At 30.5% G+C, this 19,882-nt stretch overlaps 1 protein-coding gene across 5 annotated transcripts in view; it reads left to right on the forward strand.

The window, feature by feature from the left end:
- WWP1 (WW domain containing E3 ubiquitin protein ligase 1) overlaps positions 1-17,967 on the forward strand; it is a 138,132-nt gene extending 120,165 nt beyond the window's left edge. For 4 of the 5 annotated variants that reach the window (XM_031946950.1, XM_023496382.2, XM_023496381.2 and 1 more), the window contains 11 exons: positions 890-962; positions 1,053-1,124; positions 4,790-4,878; positions 6,333-6,492; positions 7,792-7,925; positions 8,007-8,147; positions 9,388-9,508; positions 12,005-12,109; positions 14,161-14,257; positions 14,412-14,484; positions 15,961-17,967. In XM_031946950.1, coding sequence (XP_031802810.1) covers positions 890-962; positions 1,053-1,124; positions 4,790-4,878; positions 6,333-6,492; positions 7,792-7,925; positions 8,007-8,147; positions 9,388-9,508; positions 12,005-12,109; positions 14,161-14,257; positions 14,412-14,484; positions 15,961-16,060 — 1,165 coding nt within the window. In that variant the 3' untranslated portion in view covers positions 16,061-17,967. The remainder of the gene's footprint in view (positions 1-889; positions 963-1,052; positions 1,125-4,789; positions 4,879-6,332; positions 6,493-7,791; positions 7,926-8,006; positions 8,148-9,387; positions 9,509-12,004; positions 12,110-14,160; positions 14,258-14,411; positions 14,485-15,960) is intronic. The other variant, XM_031946951.1, reaches the window with a different exon arrangement.
- The last annotated feature ends 1,915 nt before the right edge of the window (positions 17,968-19,882 follow it).

Genomic DNA, 19,882 nt, shown 5'->3' on the forward strand with positions numbered 1-19,882 from the left:
TAATGGTTCACAGGTTCTCCTTGATAGTACCAATAAGAAAAAGTAGAATTGGTTTTTTGGCATATACAAAAGCATTCCATTGAACCTTTGAGTATCTTGCATTGCGGTGCTTAAGCATGAAAAAAAGAAAATGTCCTCTCCAGTAACTATACCACAAAATGAAAACGATTATAGCTTAGATGCCAACATCTGTTGTAGAGAAAAAAGATTAGAGGAATTCTACAATAGATCCTGCAAAATAAGTCAAAATATGCTTTCTTATTCTGTAACTTCAACATAAAGATGTGCATTAGGAAAAAATAAGAAGGGGAAAAAAGGAAAATATAATTTAGGAATAAGAAATGACAAAGGCCAAAAATTTATAGACTATATATTAAATCTCCTTTTTATGTGTCAGGTATTTTCTTCACAGATAAAGATGAAACTTGTAAAAGTGGAGTTATGATTTTCTTTTAGAATTTTGTAAGTTCTATTAGTGGAAGAGCTATTTTTGTTTTGATATTTTTTTCATTTTTATATCTATAATACTTCAGGGTGATATTTTTTAGGGTGATAAATGTATAGTTATTGTATCTCAAGTTCAGCATTGAAAATTGAACTTAGTAATTTTCACTTGGATGTTTAGTGTAAAAAGTATTAGCTTCCTTTTACTTGACAAAGGATAGAAGCAGAAGTATGTTAAAGTTATAGAGAAGAAGATTTTAACTAAATTTGAAGAATTATTCAAATTAGAGCTTTCCAAAAATTTGTATCAGTTTGTTGTATTAGTGTTGCCTATTACTAGGAGTCTTAAAGTGGAAACTTGTTAGGGTTGGAGTAGATGAACTTTGATGTTTATTCTAACTCTGAGTTTATATAATTTTACTAAGTTATTTTTTACTTCATTTAGAACTAAAGGGCCACAAATTGCTTATGAACGCAGCTTTCGGTGGAAACTTGCACACTTCCGTTATTTGTGCCAGGTACTAAAAACATTGCATTCATAAAGATATTTGTTTCTGTCTTCATGTAAAATATGTATGTATACTGAATAGTATTACTTATATTTCTAGTCTAATGCACTACCCAGCCATGTGAAAATCAATGTGTCCCGGCAGACATTGTTTGAAGACTCTTTCCAACAGGTAAAATTATTCACTATTACTATTTTTATGTAACATACAAAAATGGGATTGCTTTATTATGCCATACATTTTATTATTAAGGTACTAATGTTATTTTAAACTTATAATCATATAGAAAACATTTACTTGAAAATTTTGTTTGGCTTAATGTGCAACATCCCATCTATACCTTGTACCTGATAGTAATTAGAGTAGCTCTACAATGAATTTTGGTTTATCATTCAATCACTTTAAGATATATTTTTGGGAACCTCTGTGAAGATTTCTTTTCTCCAGATTGAATTAGAAATGTAAGTTATGTTCAAATATTACTATATTCATATATTTAATCAGTAATATTTCTCTTTCTTTTCCATCATGTGTTAAAAGAAAGATTATGAAAGCAACCTGAAGATTATAATCCTTACTATTAAGTTGGTTGAATTTAGTAGATCTATAATAGATCTTTAGATATAATTGGACTCAAAAGGAAAAGATTCTATGTATGAATCTTGGATGGATGCTGAGACCTAAAGAAACTCTTTTTGTCTTTTACTAAGTGAATTTTACTAATTCTTTTCCTTCAATTGGTTTTGTAAGCCCTACAATTTTAATTGTTTTACATTTAAGAATGTAAGAAAATAAAAAGAAAATGGTATAATTTAGCCTAAAGTCTCAGTTGAAGCACATGTAGTTAATTTTATAGGGGAAAAATTTTCCTCCTTAAATCATGACAAGATATCATTGACAAAATAGCCTCCTTATTGGAATTTTCTGTCATTTGTGGGCTTTTATATTTTGTGTTTTTTGTATGTCCATGCTTTATATTTCTTAAATTTTCCAATTCTAAACCACCTGGGTTTTGTAGGAAATTGTTATTAAATGGAAACATGCTCAGGTGCTACCCTATGTTTAAAAGTTTTTCTTTTGACCTTGATTCTCTCAATATATCAACTTGCAATTCTTTTGTAGAGTACCAAACTCTAGACTCAGTTTTCACTGTGTCTTCATTACTATCTTATCATTTCTTCCTTTGTAGGATTAATATTTGCTTGGTAAATTAGTTTCAGTTGTTCACCTATATCTTTTCCCTTTTCAAATATTTTATGTAATGGTTTTTTATTACTTTTTAGGAGAAGCTTGTGTTCCTTGGTATTTAGTATGATTCATTGCTACTTAAATTTTTTGTGTGCTTACAATATTTTTTTCTTTAACTATTTACTAATTTATTAATTTAACTATTACTATCATTTTGAGTTTGTTTTCATGATGTAGTCAGTGTATTCTATTTTTGCTTTTCTTATTCTAATAAATGAATAATTTCATTTATGATTTTTTTTTAAATGTGATGGTATCAGGGCTCTTTTTTCATCTTGATTGTCAATGAGTCCAGTGATATTTTAAAAGATCTCTCCTTTAATTTGAGATCAAGAAGGCAAGAAAAATAAAACCCATTAAAATATGTATGGTCACACAAAACAAATTTCCATATTAACTGTGTTCCCATCCTTCCCAAACTTTCCCCTCACCCTCATATCCCATCAAAAGTTTGTACTCTATAGTGTACTAACACTTCTCTAATGGGAGGTATGAGTAGCTTGTTTTTCATGAGTTCTTTGGGATTGTATTTTAATCATCATGTTGATCAATTATTAATCTTTCACAGCTGTAAAGATGAAAATATCTTTATAATATTTGTTACTCTGTAAACTGTTCTCTTGGTTCTGTTCACTCTCCACCAATGCATATAAGTCTTACCAGATTTTTATGAAACTACCCCCTTCTTATTTCTCTTTTTTTTTTCCAGTTGTATATATCTGAAGAAATATAAAGCATATTTCCATATTAACCACATTTCCCAAAAAAGAAAGTGAGAAAATCACATCAGTTTGCATTTAGAGTTCATCATTTCTCCCTTTGGAGATGAATAGCATTTCTAATAATTGGTACTTTGACATTTTCTGCCATCATTGAATTAATCAGAGTAGCCAAGTCTTTCACATTTGATAATCATTACAACATTGCTGTTACTATGCAAGAAATCTCCTGGTACTTCTCCCTTCACTTTGTATCATTTCACATAGTTCTTAACATGTTTTTCTGAAACTATTTCCTTCATTATTTCTTATAGCACAGTAGTCTTTCATCACAATCATATACCACAACTTGTTAAGCTATTCCCCAATTGATGAGCATCCCCTCAATATCTAAATCTTTTTCACCTCAAAAAGAGCTTTATGAATATGGATCTTTTTCTTTTTGTTTGATCTCTTTGTGGTATAGACCTAGTAGTGGTACTGTGATCTTTAGCTATAATTGGACTTAAAAGGAAAAGATTCTATGTATGAATCTGGGATGGATGCTAAGACCCAAAGAAACTCTTTTTGTCTTTTACTAATTGAAAATTTAGAAAAAAACAAAGTAGGGAACCAGTTCTTTGTGATAAGAATATTAAGTCTATTAAATCCTCTAGAAATTTTCATGAAAAGGTAAAGATCATTGTATAATTGAGAGAAATTTAGCAATGTATCTGTAGGTCTTAAAGGAAGTCTTCAGGTAGAATTTGGATTTGTAGATCAATTTTGGCACTGTTCTACATTGTTAAATGTAATAAACTTGTTAATTTTCTTTAATTCTGTCTGGCTTTTTTTGACCCCATTTTGGGGTTTTCTTGGGAAAGAAACTAGAGAGGTTTGCCATTTTCTACTCCATTTCATTCTACAGATGAGACAAATGGTATTAAGTGACATGTCCAGGATCACATAAGTAATAATTGTCTGAGATGATTTTTGAACTCAGATCTTCCTGTCTCCCAGCTTGGCACTCTCTTTAGTGTACCATTTAGCGGCCCAAACTGTTAATAAACACTTTAAAGAAGAAAATGCATAATATAAGTTTTGTTTCTTATACAGTTGTTTTTCATGTTTTTCTTTGTATGCCGATATGTTTATGTTTTCTATTGATTTTTTTTTAATTTCTTTTTGATTATGATCTTAATAAATATGAGGATTGTTCTTCTAAGAGGAGAAACAATATAAACAAAAATGTAGATAGATGAATGAGCTTAATTTGTGCATGTCAGAACAAGATTTTCTTGATCATGTTGCAAAAAAGTTCAGTAAACATATATATTTACACTTGATTCTATTCTGCTGGGTACATTTCTCAGTTTTCCACTTGGATACATATTCTTTTGAGCTAAACTAAGAACTCTTCAAAGTCCCTGGCTGTGTCTCTTGTTTCTTTTATTTCTCCCTGGATTATCAAGCATAGTGCAAACTATTTCTCTAAATTTGCAGTGTTTAAATAAAACCATTGTATTTAGAGACTTTATTAGAATAACCCTTTGACTTATTTAGCTAATAGTAATTCTAGGTATGATTTCAAAATGTACAAAGTTGATTCACAGTGAATACCATGAGCTAAAGAAGGCTTATAAAATAAGGAAATTTGTGAATTTGATCATTTAGGTCAGTGATATCAACAAACTATCTATATTATTTACTTATTTTGTTAACTAATTTCCAGTTATATTTTAATCTTGGTTCAGCAGCACAAGATTGGCTCAGTATTGCCTGCATGTTTGAAACATTTGATCTAGATGAACATTAAACAACATGGTTGTATGAGAGGAATGTTTAAGAATGTAGCTTATTTGTTTCTGAATTTTTTTGCTTTTTTGCCAGATCATGGCTCTAAAACCATATGATTTAAGGAGGAGATTGTATGTAATATTCAGGGGCGAAGAAGGACTTGATTATGGTGGCCTGGCAAGGTAAAAAGACAAAACAAATTATTTCTTTTTAAATTCCAAGTTTACCATCATTTTATGAAAATAGATACATTTTTATAAACACACATGAGCTGAAATAATGATATGAAGGAAATTGTTACTTAAAGAATCATACAAAGAATTCTTTTGTAATCATATATAATATTGTACTTTATCTTTGCTATATGTTCAGAGATTTTTATTTTAGGTTTTATTAAAGTGAGATATTGCTATGTTTTTAATGAAATATTTGAAATTCTAACCTACTCAGTGAAGCCTTTCTATTTTACTCCCTGTCAGATTGAGCAATTGATGTCATAAACTAAATTGCATCATTCATACATTTTGTAATGAAATTATTTTTGTATACACCTTCTCCCACTGGATTCTTGTATCTTCCCAAGTATTTAATAAAAAATTCTATTATATAATATTGCAGTCTTTTTGACAGATCTGTGAACTTATTGATGTGGGTACTTTAGTCCATCCCTATTTAATGTCTTGAGGGATAATAAATACAATCTTCTCATTCTTCCTCAGAAGGTCCACCCAGTGTATTGGGATCTTTCCTCTATAGTGTATATATACCTTTAGAGTTCACAGACTCTCTGTATGTTGATTAATCCTTAGTCATGTTTTATTGCCAATCCATTTTTTCCCCTTCCAGTTCCTTCACCTCTCTGATGATTTACTGCTTTTCCAATACAGCTCTTTGTTAATGTTTGCTGTATTAATGAAGTAAAATTTTATTTTTTTAATAATTTTAGTTTTGTTAATGATATATTGACTGCTAAAATAAAGCTTCTTTTGTGTTGATAGCATTGCATATATATATATATATATATATATATATATATATATATATATATATATATATATCATTATTAGTAACAAATACTTCTGTGTAGAGCATATGCTAAAAACACTTAGAACACAAAGACCTTTATTTCCAGAAAAATTTAAATACATGCTAGAGACAGGTTTTTAAAAGTTTGCATGTTGCTAATTGTGAAAGGAATGGTATAATGTGTGATAAGAGAATTCATAGGAAATATTAATGTTCATAAGATCAAGGTGTGCTTCGTGGCAAATGTAGAATATGAACTGGAACTTTAGAATCCCCTATCCCTAATTCCACCCCCCAAAAAAGGCATTTTGGCAAACTCCCTATAAGCAAGTTTTGAAGCTAAAACTATTTGTGTATCCTATTTGGAAAACAATGAGCAGACTTTATGCAAAGTTTATACATATAGGAGATTAGTGAGAAGATAATTGAAGAGTTAAGAACTTGCATCTAGGCAGAAGAGTTTATAATTTGTTAGGTATCCATTAAAAAGGATGCATGATGCTTGTATGGTGAGAGAGATATGTTTTGCCCATTGATCATTTTGTTTTAAATCCAGTACACTTAGTAATTGAAGAGGCAGAATAACTTGATTGTATTTTTTTTCTTGTAGAGAATGGTTTTTTTTGCTTTCCCATGAAGTACTGAATCCTATGTATTGTTTGTTTGAGTATGCTGGAAAGAGCAATTACTGTCTTCAGATTAATCCAGCATCAACAATCAATCCAGATCACCTTTCATACTTCTGTTTCATTGGACGCTTTATTGCTATGGTTAGTTCTTGACTTTTTATATTACCATTTTGTTAACTGAATTTAGAATTTGCTGATATCAAATACTTGACATTTTTACTCATTTGAAAGCTATTATTTCCTATTTGGAGTACATTTTAAATTTAGAGGTAGATATATTTTATTTGAGAATATTAACAAAACTCAATAAGGAAAATTAAAAATTAAATTTTTAATTAGCTAAAATTTTAAAAAATTAACTAAGATTAATTTCATCATAGAAGGCTAATTAAGAAAGCATTTGCTTCTAATCACTTTAGATTAAATCTTCCAGAGAAAGCATTTCATTTTCTCTTCTTTATGGTTACAGTATTAACTCAAGAGAAACTGACTCAGACAGTACTGGAATTCAGAAAAGATAATAGTCATTGTAGAGTAGAATTGATACTTTAGGAAACGGCAATCTGATGTAAATGCAACATTGGATTTGGAGTTAAGATCCTAATTTCAATTGTACTTCAAATGCTTATTAGCTTCATATCCACCAGCAAGTCATTTAAACCCTTTGAACCTCATTTTCTTGCACCTCAGTTTTTCTTAGCTTCTTTTCCTGACAATGCCTGTCAAGTTGAGATTATTACTGTTATTATCATAATAGTATTTATGTTTGAAATTTGAATCAGGAAAAATGCGTGCTTTTTTAACAGTAAGGACCAAATAGATAGTTTTATGCTGCATTGAAAAATGTTTGAATGACTAGACTGCAGAAGTAGTAGTCATAATGAATCATTGTCAATATAGAGAAACACCTCTACTGTTGAGATTTATCTTTAACCATGTGTCCATTACATTTTTATCATTGATTTAATGATGACATATATGGCTTGTTTATAGATTACACAAAGTTGGAAAGGATAGCTATCATAGTGGATTTCTTCCCTAACTACTTAGTCTTTATTTTTTTTTTCTTTCTTATATACCTATGTATATATAATCAATATAGATAGATAGGTAGGTAAGGAAATAGATAGACACTATACACGTATACTGTATATAAAACATAGAGCTTCTAAGTAGACATTGTCTCAATTTGTCTTTGTGTCCCTAATACTTGGCATATTATCTGGAAAACACGATAAGAATTTACTAAATGCTTGTAAATTGTCTCCAGCCCTGTTTTTCATTATTGAATAGTAGTTCATAAGTTTTTCCAAATTTTTTTATTCCCATTTATTATTTATCATAATGTTATAATGAATTGATGTACCAATTATTTACCGGTAATGATGAAAAAAATAGTAGTTATTATGTAAATCTAAACCTTTTTATTTTTTTGGGCAGGCACTGTTTCATGGAAAGTTTATTGATACTGGTTTTTCTTTGCCATTTTACAAGCGCATGCTAAGTAAGAAGCTTACTATTAAAGATTTGGAATCTATTGATACTGAATTCTATAACTCCCTCATCTGGATAAGGTTTGTGGATTTCTATTTTTAATAACTCATTTTCTTGAAATATACATTTTTGGGTTAATACTATTATTATTCTTAATTCAGAGACAACAACATTGAAGAATGTGGCTTGGAAATGTATTTTTCAGTTGATATGGAGATTTTGGGAAAAGTAACTTCACATGATCTGAAGTTGGGAGGTTCTAATATCCTGGTGACTGAGGAGAACAAGGAAGAATATATTGGGTAAGGTGATATAGTTTAAAAGAATAAGACTAGTGAGAATCTTTGCACTCTTCATGTTTGAATCTTGGTAGATAAGATTCTTCCCTGTATAGAAAGCTGGTAAGAAAGTAATAATGAATTAGTAGATCAGCCACTGACAAGGTCCAAACCTTTGAAAGTCACTAATTCTTTCGTATCTTGTTTTTTTTTAAATTTAAACAATAGTTTTAGCTTTCCTACTACATAGGATAGTTTTAATGAGTCATTTATCACATATTTTGGAATGCCCATCTATGTGAAAAGCACTGGTAAATGCAATCAACTTTTAAAAACATTTTAAACACTCTTTACTGAAAAAACATTTAAAACACTATTCTTGCCCTCAAAGAGTTTAGAAATACAAAAAGGTAATGGCTGTCATGTAATATTTGACAAATTTTTATTATTTGATATTGGCAAATCAGTCAGCCATCCTTTTAGGAAAGATATGGAGAGATCACTTGCCTGAGAAAAACTTCATAGGGGAAATGGAACTAGAGGAACAATAGTGATTTGGATAAGGGTTTTTAGTTTTAGTAAGGGACTGTAAAAAAATTTGTTTCCTGATGAGGAAAGTATTCAAGAAGTAATAAATAGTAAAAGTATATTTTGATGCTAAATTAAATTTTATTTTATTCACCTTTATTGTCCTAATTCCTTTACCTTAGCAATTGAAGGAAAAGTGTGTATTTTTTTGTATTCTAAAACCTTTAAATACATATAATTTTCTGCCTTTTAATTTGGACAGTGATTCTGATCCTTTCTATGTAGAATGACAGGATTCTACATCATTGTTTTAAAAAATTTTTCTTAGCCCCAGTTCATCCTGTAGATCAGTCTATTTTGCTCTTGCCTGAATTATATCTTTAATACACAACATTAATCTCTAAAATATAGCAATTTCTATCAACTTGTGATTTGTTCCTGAGCATGCAATCGTTTTTGGATCATTTTTGGATGGTAACCAAATGTTACCATCACTACTTTGAATAGATTGGACTCAAATATGTTGGTTTATGTAGCATTTTCTTTATAGTGAATATGCTCATTTAATAGCACTGTATAGTAATACTAAAAACTAACTATTTATAGTTCTTTGGAAAATTGAGGGTTGAAGAAAGGCCTCTTTATGCATGAAAATGTTAAGAGAAAATTCCAGAATTTTTAAGTATTTTCCTTAACACACAGATGTTCATTTTTAAAATATCTTCTTTATTTTCAGTTTGATGGCAGAATGGCGTTTTTCTCGAGGAGTACAAGACCAAACCAAAGCTTTTCTTGATGGTTTTAATGAAGTTGTTCCCCTTCAATGGCTTCAGTACTTTGATGAAAAAGAATTGGAGGTCAGGTTCTTTTAAAGAGACATTCTAGGAAATGATAAATTTATAGGGTTTTTTCCTTCCCTAAGAAGTACTTACATTGCAATTAAACAATATAATTTCAATTTCTATCATTTGATTAAGCAGGGATTCTGCCTGAGACTGTCTAATTAAATGACTAATGTACACTAATTAAAAAATGATTTTGTACCTTTTTTTTTTAAGCAATACAACTTAGATTAAAAATGTAAGAATCATTCTTTGCTCTTCCATCCAAAAGCAGTTTTACCTGATAGCCGTAACTTGCTGAAGTAATTTATCATGGGCAGTAATAGCTGAACATTTCCCCAAGTTAGTGGCCTATACAGAGTAATAATTATATAGGGATTTAAGAGAGTAGAATTCTGCACTGATTATTTTGTTTAAATCCGCTGTGCTAGACTTAGAAGGGATGTAAAAAGATCCACCATATGATCCTTGGTCTCATGGAGCTCATAGTTCTTGTAAAATATAAAAGAAATAATATAAAAGACAGCTGTAGGGAAAAAAAATTCTCAAGGAAATATACAAATTCAGAAAGATTTGATTGAAGGTTTACAATGGAAGACCGAATTCTCAGCTGACCTCTTCAAATTTCTGAGAGGAAGAACCAGAGAGATTCCTTGACTTTTTCCTGTGCTTACTTTCTCTGTACTTATTCTCAATTCAGATCAGGAGTTATTCTTATTGCTTCAGTTTACATAGTTTATGCAATTCTTCCCATGTTTTTGAGAAAGGAAGCATTCCTTTTGTAAATTTCTATAGCACAGCAATAATTCATATCCCATTCCCTCATTGATGAGCATCCCCTTAGTTTCCAGTTCTTTACAGCTAACCAAGTCTATTTGTGTTTGTTTGTGTGTGTGGTTTTCATTTTTTTTTTTTTTTTTTCAGTTTCTTTGGAGTGTAGGCCTACTTGGTAGTGATATACCTGGCTCAAAGAGTAGATAGGATTTAGTAACTTTGAGGGGCATACTAATAAATTTTTCCAAATAATTCACAGCTATAGGAATAGATGTTTGTGGGTTTTTGCAGAGCCTCTGTAGAGGAATTGTTTCTCTTGTTTTTTTTTTTTGTTTTTTTTTTTTTTTTGTGAGAGAGTTGGGATTAAGTGACTTGCCAGGGCCACACAGCTAGGAAGTATTAAGTATCTGAGGCTTGATTTGAACTCAGGTCCTCCTGACTCCAGCACCAGTGCTATATCCTCTGCACCATCTAGGTTCCCCAGAGGGTTGATTCTTAAAAGAAAATATTGTTTCTAGGTGTAAAGAACTTTAACAATCATCTGGCCCAACTTACTTAGTTCATACTTAAAATTGAGGGGTCAAGTGATTTGCCATGAGTCTTGCCAATAGTAAACAGTAGAATTTCTGATCTCAAATCAGGTGCTCTTTTCACTATACCATACCATCTCTCAAATGGGCATCTACAGATTTTATGACTGACTGCCATCCTGAGAGAAATACTATCATACATTTGCACAAAACATAATAAGTTTTTTTCCCCCACTTCATGATCTTTTTTAAAAAAAAATTTATTAAAGCTTTTTATTTTCAAAACATTTGTATGGCTAATTCTTCAAATTAACCCTTGCAAAACCTTATGTTTCAATTTTCCCTCTCCTTGGCCCACCCGCTCCCCTAGATGGCAAGTAGTTCAATATAACATCATAGTTTTCAAAGCACTTGAAGATAAATTAACTCATTTAATTATAATACCACCTTAGAATGGATATAGGATAGATAATAGTATCTCTAGTTTACTGGTGAAAATATTTTGGCCTTATGTGATTGTCCACATTTACTTAGCTAATACAATAGGTTTTTTTTTTGACACAATCAGTAATGCATCTTACTCTAAATCATCAGATAATTAAATTATTTTCTATGTCTTGTGTTTCAGAAGGTAGGATGATATATAATACATTTTTAAAATAATTCCTAAAAATGAAAAAAATTTTTTTGGTGTTTTAAAAGAGTTTTACCTACTTTCATGTCTTATTTTTCACACATTTGAAATCTTATTCATTTATTTAGAATATTCACTTGTGTGGAACATCTTGTTCATTGATGTTAGATAAATGAGGAATTATTCATAGTGTTTAGAGTTCTAGTCTTAGAAATATGAAAAACTTTGTTAAAGTCTTGTCTCTAACATTAACTTTGTGACCATGGGCAAGTCTTTATTGCTGTTAAGTTTGCGTGTTTGTATTTACTGCATTAATTTTTGATCAATATAGGAATAAATGTTTTCCTTGGGGAAATAAATAGTTCTGGCCTTTTCTCTTCAGTTTTTATAATCTTCTACAGTGTTAATATTATTTGTCAATGAGAAATGCAAAACACTTTTAAAAGTATTTATTCTTAAAAGATCATACATTATATAAAGTATATCTTACTTTGAATTTTATAGGATGTTTTTTGTTTATATACCAAGTCATTGTGGTAATTTAACTCAAAAGTTCTTTTGCTTGATTCTCAGGTAATGTTGTGTGGCATGCAAGAAGTCGATTTAGCAGACTGGCAGAGAAATACTGTATATCGACATTACACAAGAAATAGCAAGCAAATCATTTGGTTCTGGCAGGTATTTACTTATATATTTTAAAATTCAGATGTGAAAGTATATTCTTTGCAAAAAAAAAAAAAGATAGCTTAGGTATTTACCCTTTTCTCCCCATTTAAATAATGAATTCATGAGTAAGATTTATTATATTATTCATGATTAATATTTATTAATAAATAATTAACTATTTGAATGGGTTAAATAAGCAAGAACTTTCAGATCATAGTAGTTACACCTAAAAGGGGCATTAGCATCTAAATTTGTCATAATGCAATTGAGGAAATTGAAGCCCTAAGAGATTAACTATCTTGTATGGTTGATAATATAGAAGAACACAGATGGACAAGACTTGTACCAGGATAGTGAACTGGAGGTGTTACTACTGGATTATATCAATAAGATTATAGATTCTTAAAAGTATTAGTGGTTTTGTTGTTGTTGTTTTTGTTTCTTCTTTTTCTTTTGTTTTGGAGGGTAATTAGGGTTGTGACTTGACAGAGTCAAACAGAGCTAGTAAGTACTTCAGCCCATAAAGTATATATTTATTATTGCATGTTTTATTCTTTATTATTGTATTCTTTCATGCTTGTTTTACTAGCTTATCAGAATTATTCTGGTCTCTTGCTCTGGAAACTTGAAGGAAAAATTTTGAAGTTTCAGATTATTTTTAAAATGTTGTCTGTCAAGGAGGAACCATTGCATATTGGATAGATCATTGCACTTAGAATAAAGAGTACCAGAGGGTTCTCATTTTTCCTCACTCTTAATCAGCTAGTTAACCTATGGGCCTGTTTCCTCATCTATGAAATGAGGAAATTGGAATTAATAATCTCTTAAGGTCCTTTCCACCTCTATACCTGTGAGGTGGCTTTTATTCTTCAATTGAATCGTCTCTCATTATAAGCACATCATCTGTTCATTCATTTCTCTTATAAAAAACTTCTTAAAATTGGTTTTTAAATGCAAAAATACCATTTTCAGGTATACAGCACAACACAAAGAAAGGATTTGATATGAAACTATGACTCTCCATTTCATACTATTTTCTTTTCTTTTTGAAAACCATGTAATAAATACTACACATCAAAAAAAAAAAAAAAAACTACCATCCATTTTTATGCTTTCTTCTGAGTTTTCTTCTATTCTCACAATGCATTTTTTTTCTCCCCACTCCACAGTAAAGGCCATTTGACCCAGATATTTACATATGTATAAAACCATACTATATACACTCTTTTTACCAGTTCTTTCCCTAGAAATGGATAGCATCTTCCTTCATAGGTCCTTTGTAGTTGATTTAAGTTATATTCACAATAACTTAGTCATTGATAGTTCTTCAAAAAGTGTTGCTATTATTGTATACAGCGTTCTCTTTGTTCTACTCATTTTACTTCTCATTATTTCATGCAAGTCTTCCCATGTTTTTTCTAAAATTAGCCTGCTCGTTATTTCTTAGAATACAGTAGTATTTTATTACAATAATATTCTGTAACTTGTTTAGCCAATCCCTAATTAATGGGCATCTCCTCAATTTCCAATTCTTTGTCACCACAAAGAGGGCTGCTATAAATATTTTAGAATACATAGGGTTCTTTTCCTTTTTTCCCTAATCATCTTGAGAAACAAATCTAATGATACTTATCTCTTAGATGGAAAGAATATCGTTCTTTAGAAAATTGAATTTTTTGAATATTTATTAACTTTGAGACAATCTATTGGAATCTTTAAATTCATTGAATTCTGTTTATGTGAAAAAACTATTTGAGTTTGAAAAACCAACTAGTTCCATTAGTTTTAAAAATCTTTCTTAGAATTTTATCTTTTAAAAATGCCTGTCATACCTTTAAAACAGAAATTTTATCAATAATTTTTTCAGCATGCTTTTATATAACTGAAAACATTATTAAAATTCATATTGACTTTCTCCCTCCCCGCCTTTTTATTATTACATACTGCTTCTGATTTTCCAAATACTTTAATTGTTTTATATAGTATCTTGAACATTTTAGGTACCAAACCATTTATTATTGATATAGTGTTGTTTTTAAATTTGAATAATTTTTGTTTCTCAGTATGTGAAAGAGACAGACAATGAAGTTAGAATGCGTCTAATGCAGTTTGTCACTGGAACCTGCCGACTACCTTTAGGAGGATTTGCTGAACTCATGGGTATGCATAATTCATTACAGATTCTCTCGAGGTTCATTTATAATTATGAATGGGTAGTGTAATTACTAGATTTCTTTTTTCTTTGGAAATAACATTTTGATTAACAATGCACTTAAGATTAAATGAATCTGTTTTCATTGTTTCCCTAATTCAGGAAGTAACGGTCCTCAGAAGTTTTGCATTGAAAAAGTTGGCAAAGAAACCTGGTTACCACGAAGTCATACATGGTTAGTTTAATGACCTTTTTTCCTTTTTTGAGTGGAAGGGAGCTTTAAATATCTCTTGGCTCTGAGGAGGATATATATGTTTCTAATTGTGTCATAAACTAGTACCAAACATTTCATAATCAAATTCCATCGTGAAGCATGCTTATAAATATCCACTTTTAAGTATTTTTTAAATTATTGTTCAGCCATTCCCTAATTATTACAATTTTGAGTACTTTAAATTCTTCTAAAAAAATTTATTAGGGCCAAACAAGATGAATTGAATAACCAGCAGAATATATATCTTTTTGGTTCTTAGACTAGAACTCTTGTTAGAGAGTGCTACATTATATACACAAACATTCAATAGTCCAGCTATTGTTGTAACATTAAAAATTGTGGAGATTTCTTTTAGGAATGTTAACATTTGAGATTTTGTATTCAATTAAATATTTATTAAGTATCAACGAAGTAAACACCTTGAAAGTTTATAAGATTATTTTAGGCATTGATTTTGCTGGAGGTAGGTAGGAGAAAAGGCGCAGAGAAGTGAGATTGTTTGAATGAATAAAAAAGTGTACATATATCCAGGCATAGAACAAGAGATATCATAAGAAACTGGCAAACATAGATATGCAAATATTTATGTAATTTTGGAGCACAGGTAATTGAGTAATTTTCTTTAATATGCATGATCTACCCTACATGACTATAAAGACAGTTCCTCCTTTACAGAAATTCACATTACACAAAGTTGACTCCCCCAGTGGGTAGGCAGTAGGACTTTGTGTCAGCCCAGTAAGACCCTGTGCAAGCCCAAATTCTGGCTCCTATTGGGATTTTGGAAGGGAGAACTAGTACAGCCCTGGCCAGGGATGCTCCACTCTAGACACTGAAGCCATATGAAGGGCAGCAGAGCTATATTGGGAGTAGGACTGCCTAAAGGTTCACTTAACATTACACAGATACCAAGTGTATTTTAAATTTTCTATGGGAATTCTGAGATATATCTATATATCTATCTAGACAGTAAGATCTCACGAGTTGATGCTATTAATAATAGTAACTAATGTTTTATAGTATTATAGCAAAGGAGTTTACCCATAATTATTTGATCTTCACCACAATTCTGAGAGGTAGGTGCTATTTGTATCCCCAATTAACAGATGAGGAAACTGAGGGTGACAGTGGCCAAGTGACTTGGTTAAAGTCATGAAGCCTCTAGTATGTGTCTCCAATCAGATTTTAATTTGGGACTTTCTCATTCTGGTTCTGGGGCTCTAATTAGTGAACCACCTTACTGTTTCTAGATAGATAATTTAGTGACTTTTCAATAGTGTTAATATACTAGTAAATTATTACCTATTCTCAAAATAAGTATTTAGCAAAATTCTTACATACATTTTATCAGTGTATCAAACAGGTTTAAAAATATAATTCTTTTAAGTATGAATCATTACAAATATATATGATTTTTTTTTTCTCTCTTATTAACAGCTTTAATCGTTTGGATCTACCACCATATAAAAGCTATGAACAGCTAAAGGAGAAACTGCTCTTTGCAATAGAAGAGACAGAGGGATTTGGACAAGAATAATTATGGCTTCTTATCTAAGAGGAGCTATTGCATTAAAATACTCAGCCAAGTAAAATTGCACAGATGTTGTATATAAGCTGTTCAGTCCATATAGTGACCTTTCTGGAACTCTAAAAGTGTAAATGTTCTACATTCTTCCACAAAGATATGCAAAACAGTTCAGCCTTTTTTACTTTTATTTATTGCCCCCTTGAGATGACTGACCAGTAAAAACCAAAACATCTTTGAATTTTGAAGCAGACAAGAGACTTTATTTAAAATATATATGTACATATACTTATATACTAGTGGCTCTAGTTTTATAGAGCTCTAAGTATATGAAACATTGCAACCATTGAAAAAGATCTGGATTTGTTTTACTTGGCTACATTATCCAGAAACAAAAATGTGCAAGCTGCTCCATGTTCTACCTTATGCAATATCTCCCAAGATTGTTTTAATTGCATGGCTGTTCAGGATGGTATTAAAGATTTAGGTCAACACTTACCTAGAGTACGTAGAAAAATGCTGCTGGCTTTTCTGAAGGCAGATGCCTAATTCTGTCGATTTGTTTTTAAAATAAGTGTAATAGCTGAGGTTTACCCCTCTCTGCTACTTTAAAAATGTAGCAAAAATAAATAACGAAACCCTTACCTACATAAAAGTCACGTACAATAAAGTGAATGCTATACAACTGATACCACTTAATAGTTTATTATAGGAACTGGACACAACTCATTGAACAGCATAAAGGTTTGTTTACATGTTATCTTGGGATGTTAGGTAATTTTCAATTTTTTAAAAAAGAAATTCTGTTATTCCTGGAGGTTTTTTTTCCTTTCATTTTAGTCTTTGATTACACTTCAAATTAGGTTCATGTAAAACTGATGTAATTTGATATTTAGAAATATGTGAAAGATAATGTGAGCTTTCACTACTTTTTTATGTTCCAAGTTTTGGTTACATAAATCCAAATCAGTAAACAGTTATATAAGCTTTTGAACACTTAAACTATAGAACTAATGATTTTCTATTACTCTTTAAATATTTTCATCCCTCTTTAAGTTTATGTAAAATTCTGTATACCTGAATTAAATAAGCATATATAAAAATCTTGTCTTTTTTTTTAATGTAGACAGTTATTTTTTGTCCTAAGTGAACATTTTAGAATTGTTTTTACCAGTATTGAGGGCATTTGCTGAACTGCAAAGATGTATAACAAATTATAAATCTGATGTGAATTATGTTAAGTGCTACCTGTAGCAAACTGTGCTTCCTTATTAATATAAGAAAATTAAAATTACCATTTGTATCATGCTTTCAATATGCATTGTAAATTCCATTAAATTTAACTTATACAAAATTTTATATACCCATGAAACTGATTTCTTAAAATATTCTATCTGTAACATTTCACTGCTAAGTGAGTACAGGAAATACTGGCATACTACTTATTTTCCCAATATAACAATTTTTACTTTGCCAAAATTTTATTTTTCTACATATTAACTTAGATTGTGTTCTACCTTTTTATTCAAAATTCACAATTTATTCTGTACAGGTTAAATAAAAGCAGTGATCCCATTGACTATATAGACTTTTTTCCCATATTCTTGACTGACACATTAGTATAATTTCATAATTGAAGGATTTTTAAAATTATATGTATGAAGGATTATATGACAAGTGGTAATTAAATTGTTTGGCATTTCTAAAAATAGGAATATGTGTCTGTGCTTAAACTACCCTGGAAGATATATCAGACATGAAAGGTAACGTCCATATTACACGATTTCAAGGCTGACAGATGTAGCAGTAGTATATCCTCCTTTGTAGATATTTAAGAGTGAAAAATATTTTGGCTATGGTAATTCTTATTACTGAAAAGATTGCATTTTTCAAAATCATTGAAATCACCTTAAAAAATACAGATTTTTGAAAAAACCAATAAAGCTTAATCAAATGTGAGAAAATACAGGATATCCTAATAATTGGGAAGGTAGCTATTGAAGTAGTTGAAAAAAATTGTACAAAAAAAATTTTAATTAGTTTCCCTGGAACATCATTATTCTCAATTAAGAGAAAGACAGTTAAGTTAGAAATATATGTTAGATATATATTATAATTTAATTAAACAAGCATATGTTACTCTTGTCACGATGCTAGGGATTGAAGACAAAAATGTAAATATTGCTCTCAAGAAAATTAGATATTCAAGGGGAAACAATATAATAATAAAGCTAGTATATAGATAGGTAAGCACTTTACAAATATTATCTCATTTTCTCCTTGCAACAATCCTGAAATATAAATGCTGCTATTATTCCCCTTTTATATATGAAAAAACAGATTAAGTTACTTTCCAGGGTCACACAACTAGATAGTGTGTGAAGCACTGTTTGTACTCAGATCTTCATGACATTTTGTCCACCATATTCAGGTAAGTAAATGAACAAAATACAAATTCTAGGGAAAGAATACCTAGCTTATGTCTCTTGTAGAAGGGATGTAGAGAGTGGAAAAGCAAAAAGTGAGACTGTTACATGCATGAGTATCTGTGAAAAGGTGTGGCTGTAAGAAATGGAATGTTGTATGTTGGGTACAGCAAGTTGATCAATTTGCCTGCAGTATACAATGTGTGAGGATTAAAAAAATGTGAAATCACTCTGGAAAGTGAGGTTAGATCTGTTAAGAAATGATAAAATGATTAAAAAGGAATTTAACATTCCATCCTTGATGCAGGAGAGAACCACTGAAGCTTCTTGAGCATAAAATTAAAGAGATTTAAAACCCATATAAGAAATGAGTAAAGGCAAGAGACCTCTGAGGCAAGAATGCTAATTAGGAAACTATTATAATAGTCCATAAAAGAGGTACTAAGGAGCTGAAATGGCATGGGTTCTATGTGACTGGAGAAAAAGGAGGCTTTGGGAAGAGATGTAAAGGTAGAATTGGTGAGACATGGCAACTTGAATATATGGGGGTAGGAATAATGAAGTTGTTAAGGATCTCTCAAAATTTGCAAACCTGAGTGACGAGAAAGATGTTGGTGTTTTTACTTCAAATGGGAAAGATTGGCAAGCAGGGTAGGTTTGAGAGAGGTATATGGATCATGAATTACATTTTGAACATATTAAGTTTGAGGTGGCTATCACAAATTGGAGCTTGGAGAGACTTGGGCTGAATATAGAGATTTGAAAGTTATCTCCAGAAAGATAATCATTAAGTGGCCACTAGATGATAGTGTAGAGAGAGAAGAGAACTCATGATAAAGCCTTGGAATATATATACAGGCAAGGGGTATGAAATAAGTGATGATCCAGGCAAGAGACTAAGGAGTAATTGCACTGGAGAAGAACCAAGATAATCTCATGAAAAAACAGGAAAGAGAAAGGAAGGAAAGAATGATCAGCAATGTCAAATGCTGCAAAAAGATCTAGGAAGATAATAAAGGAAAAGTTATCAGATTTGTCAATTAGTGATCATTGATAACTTTGGTTAGAGTAATTTCCCTTGTACTATGAGATCAGAAGCCAGATTACAAAAGATTAAGAGGAATGTACATCAAGAAGATAAGAATAAACAGCATTAGTTAGTTGACCAGAAGAAAAGATACAGGAGAGTAGCTAAATACATGTAAAAAGTCAACAGAGGTTTTGGGGGTTCTTTATGATTCAGAAATCTGAACATGATTATCTCCTTAGTTGATGGAGAGTTAAAGTTAAAAAGTAAAAAAAAGTAAAGTTAAAAAGTAAAATAAAAGGGATAAGGTGTAGGGTAGGATGTTGCAGTGTGCCAGAAGAAACAGGGTAATAATTCTAATTTTATAGCACTTTAAAATTC

This window comes from Sarcophilus harrisii, chromosome 1 (genome assembly GCF_902635505.1).
Source record: "Sarcophilus harrisii chromosome 1, mSarHar1.11, whole genome shotgun sequence".
NCBI lineage: Eukaryota > Metazoa > Chordata > Mammalia > Dasyuromorphia > Dasyuridae > Sarcophilus > Sarcophilus harrisii.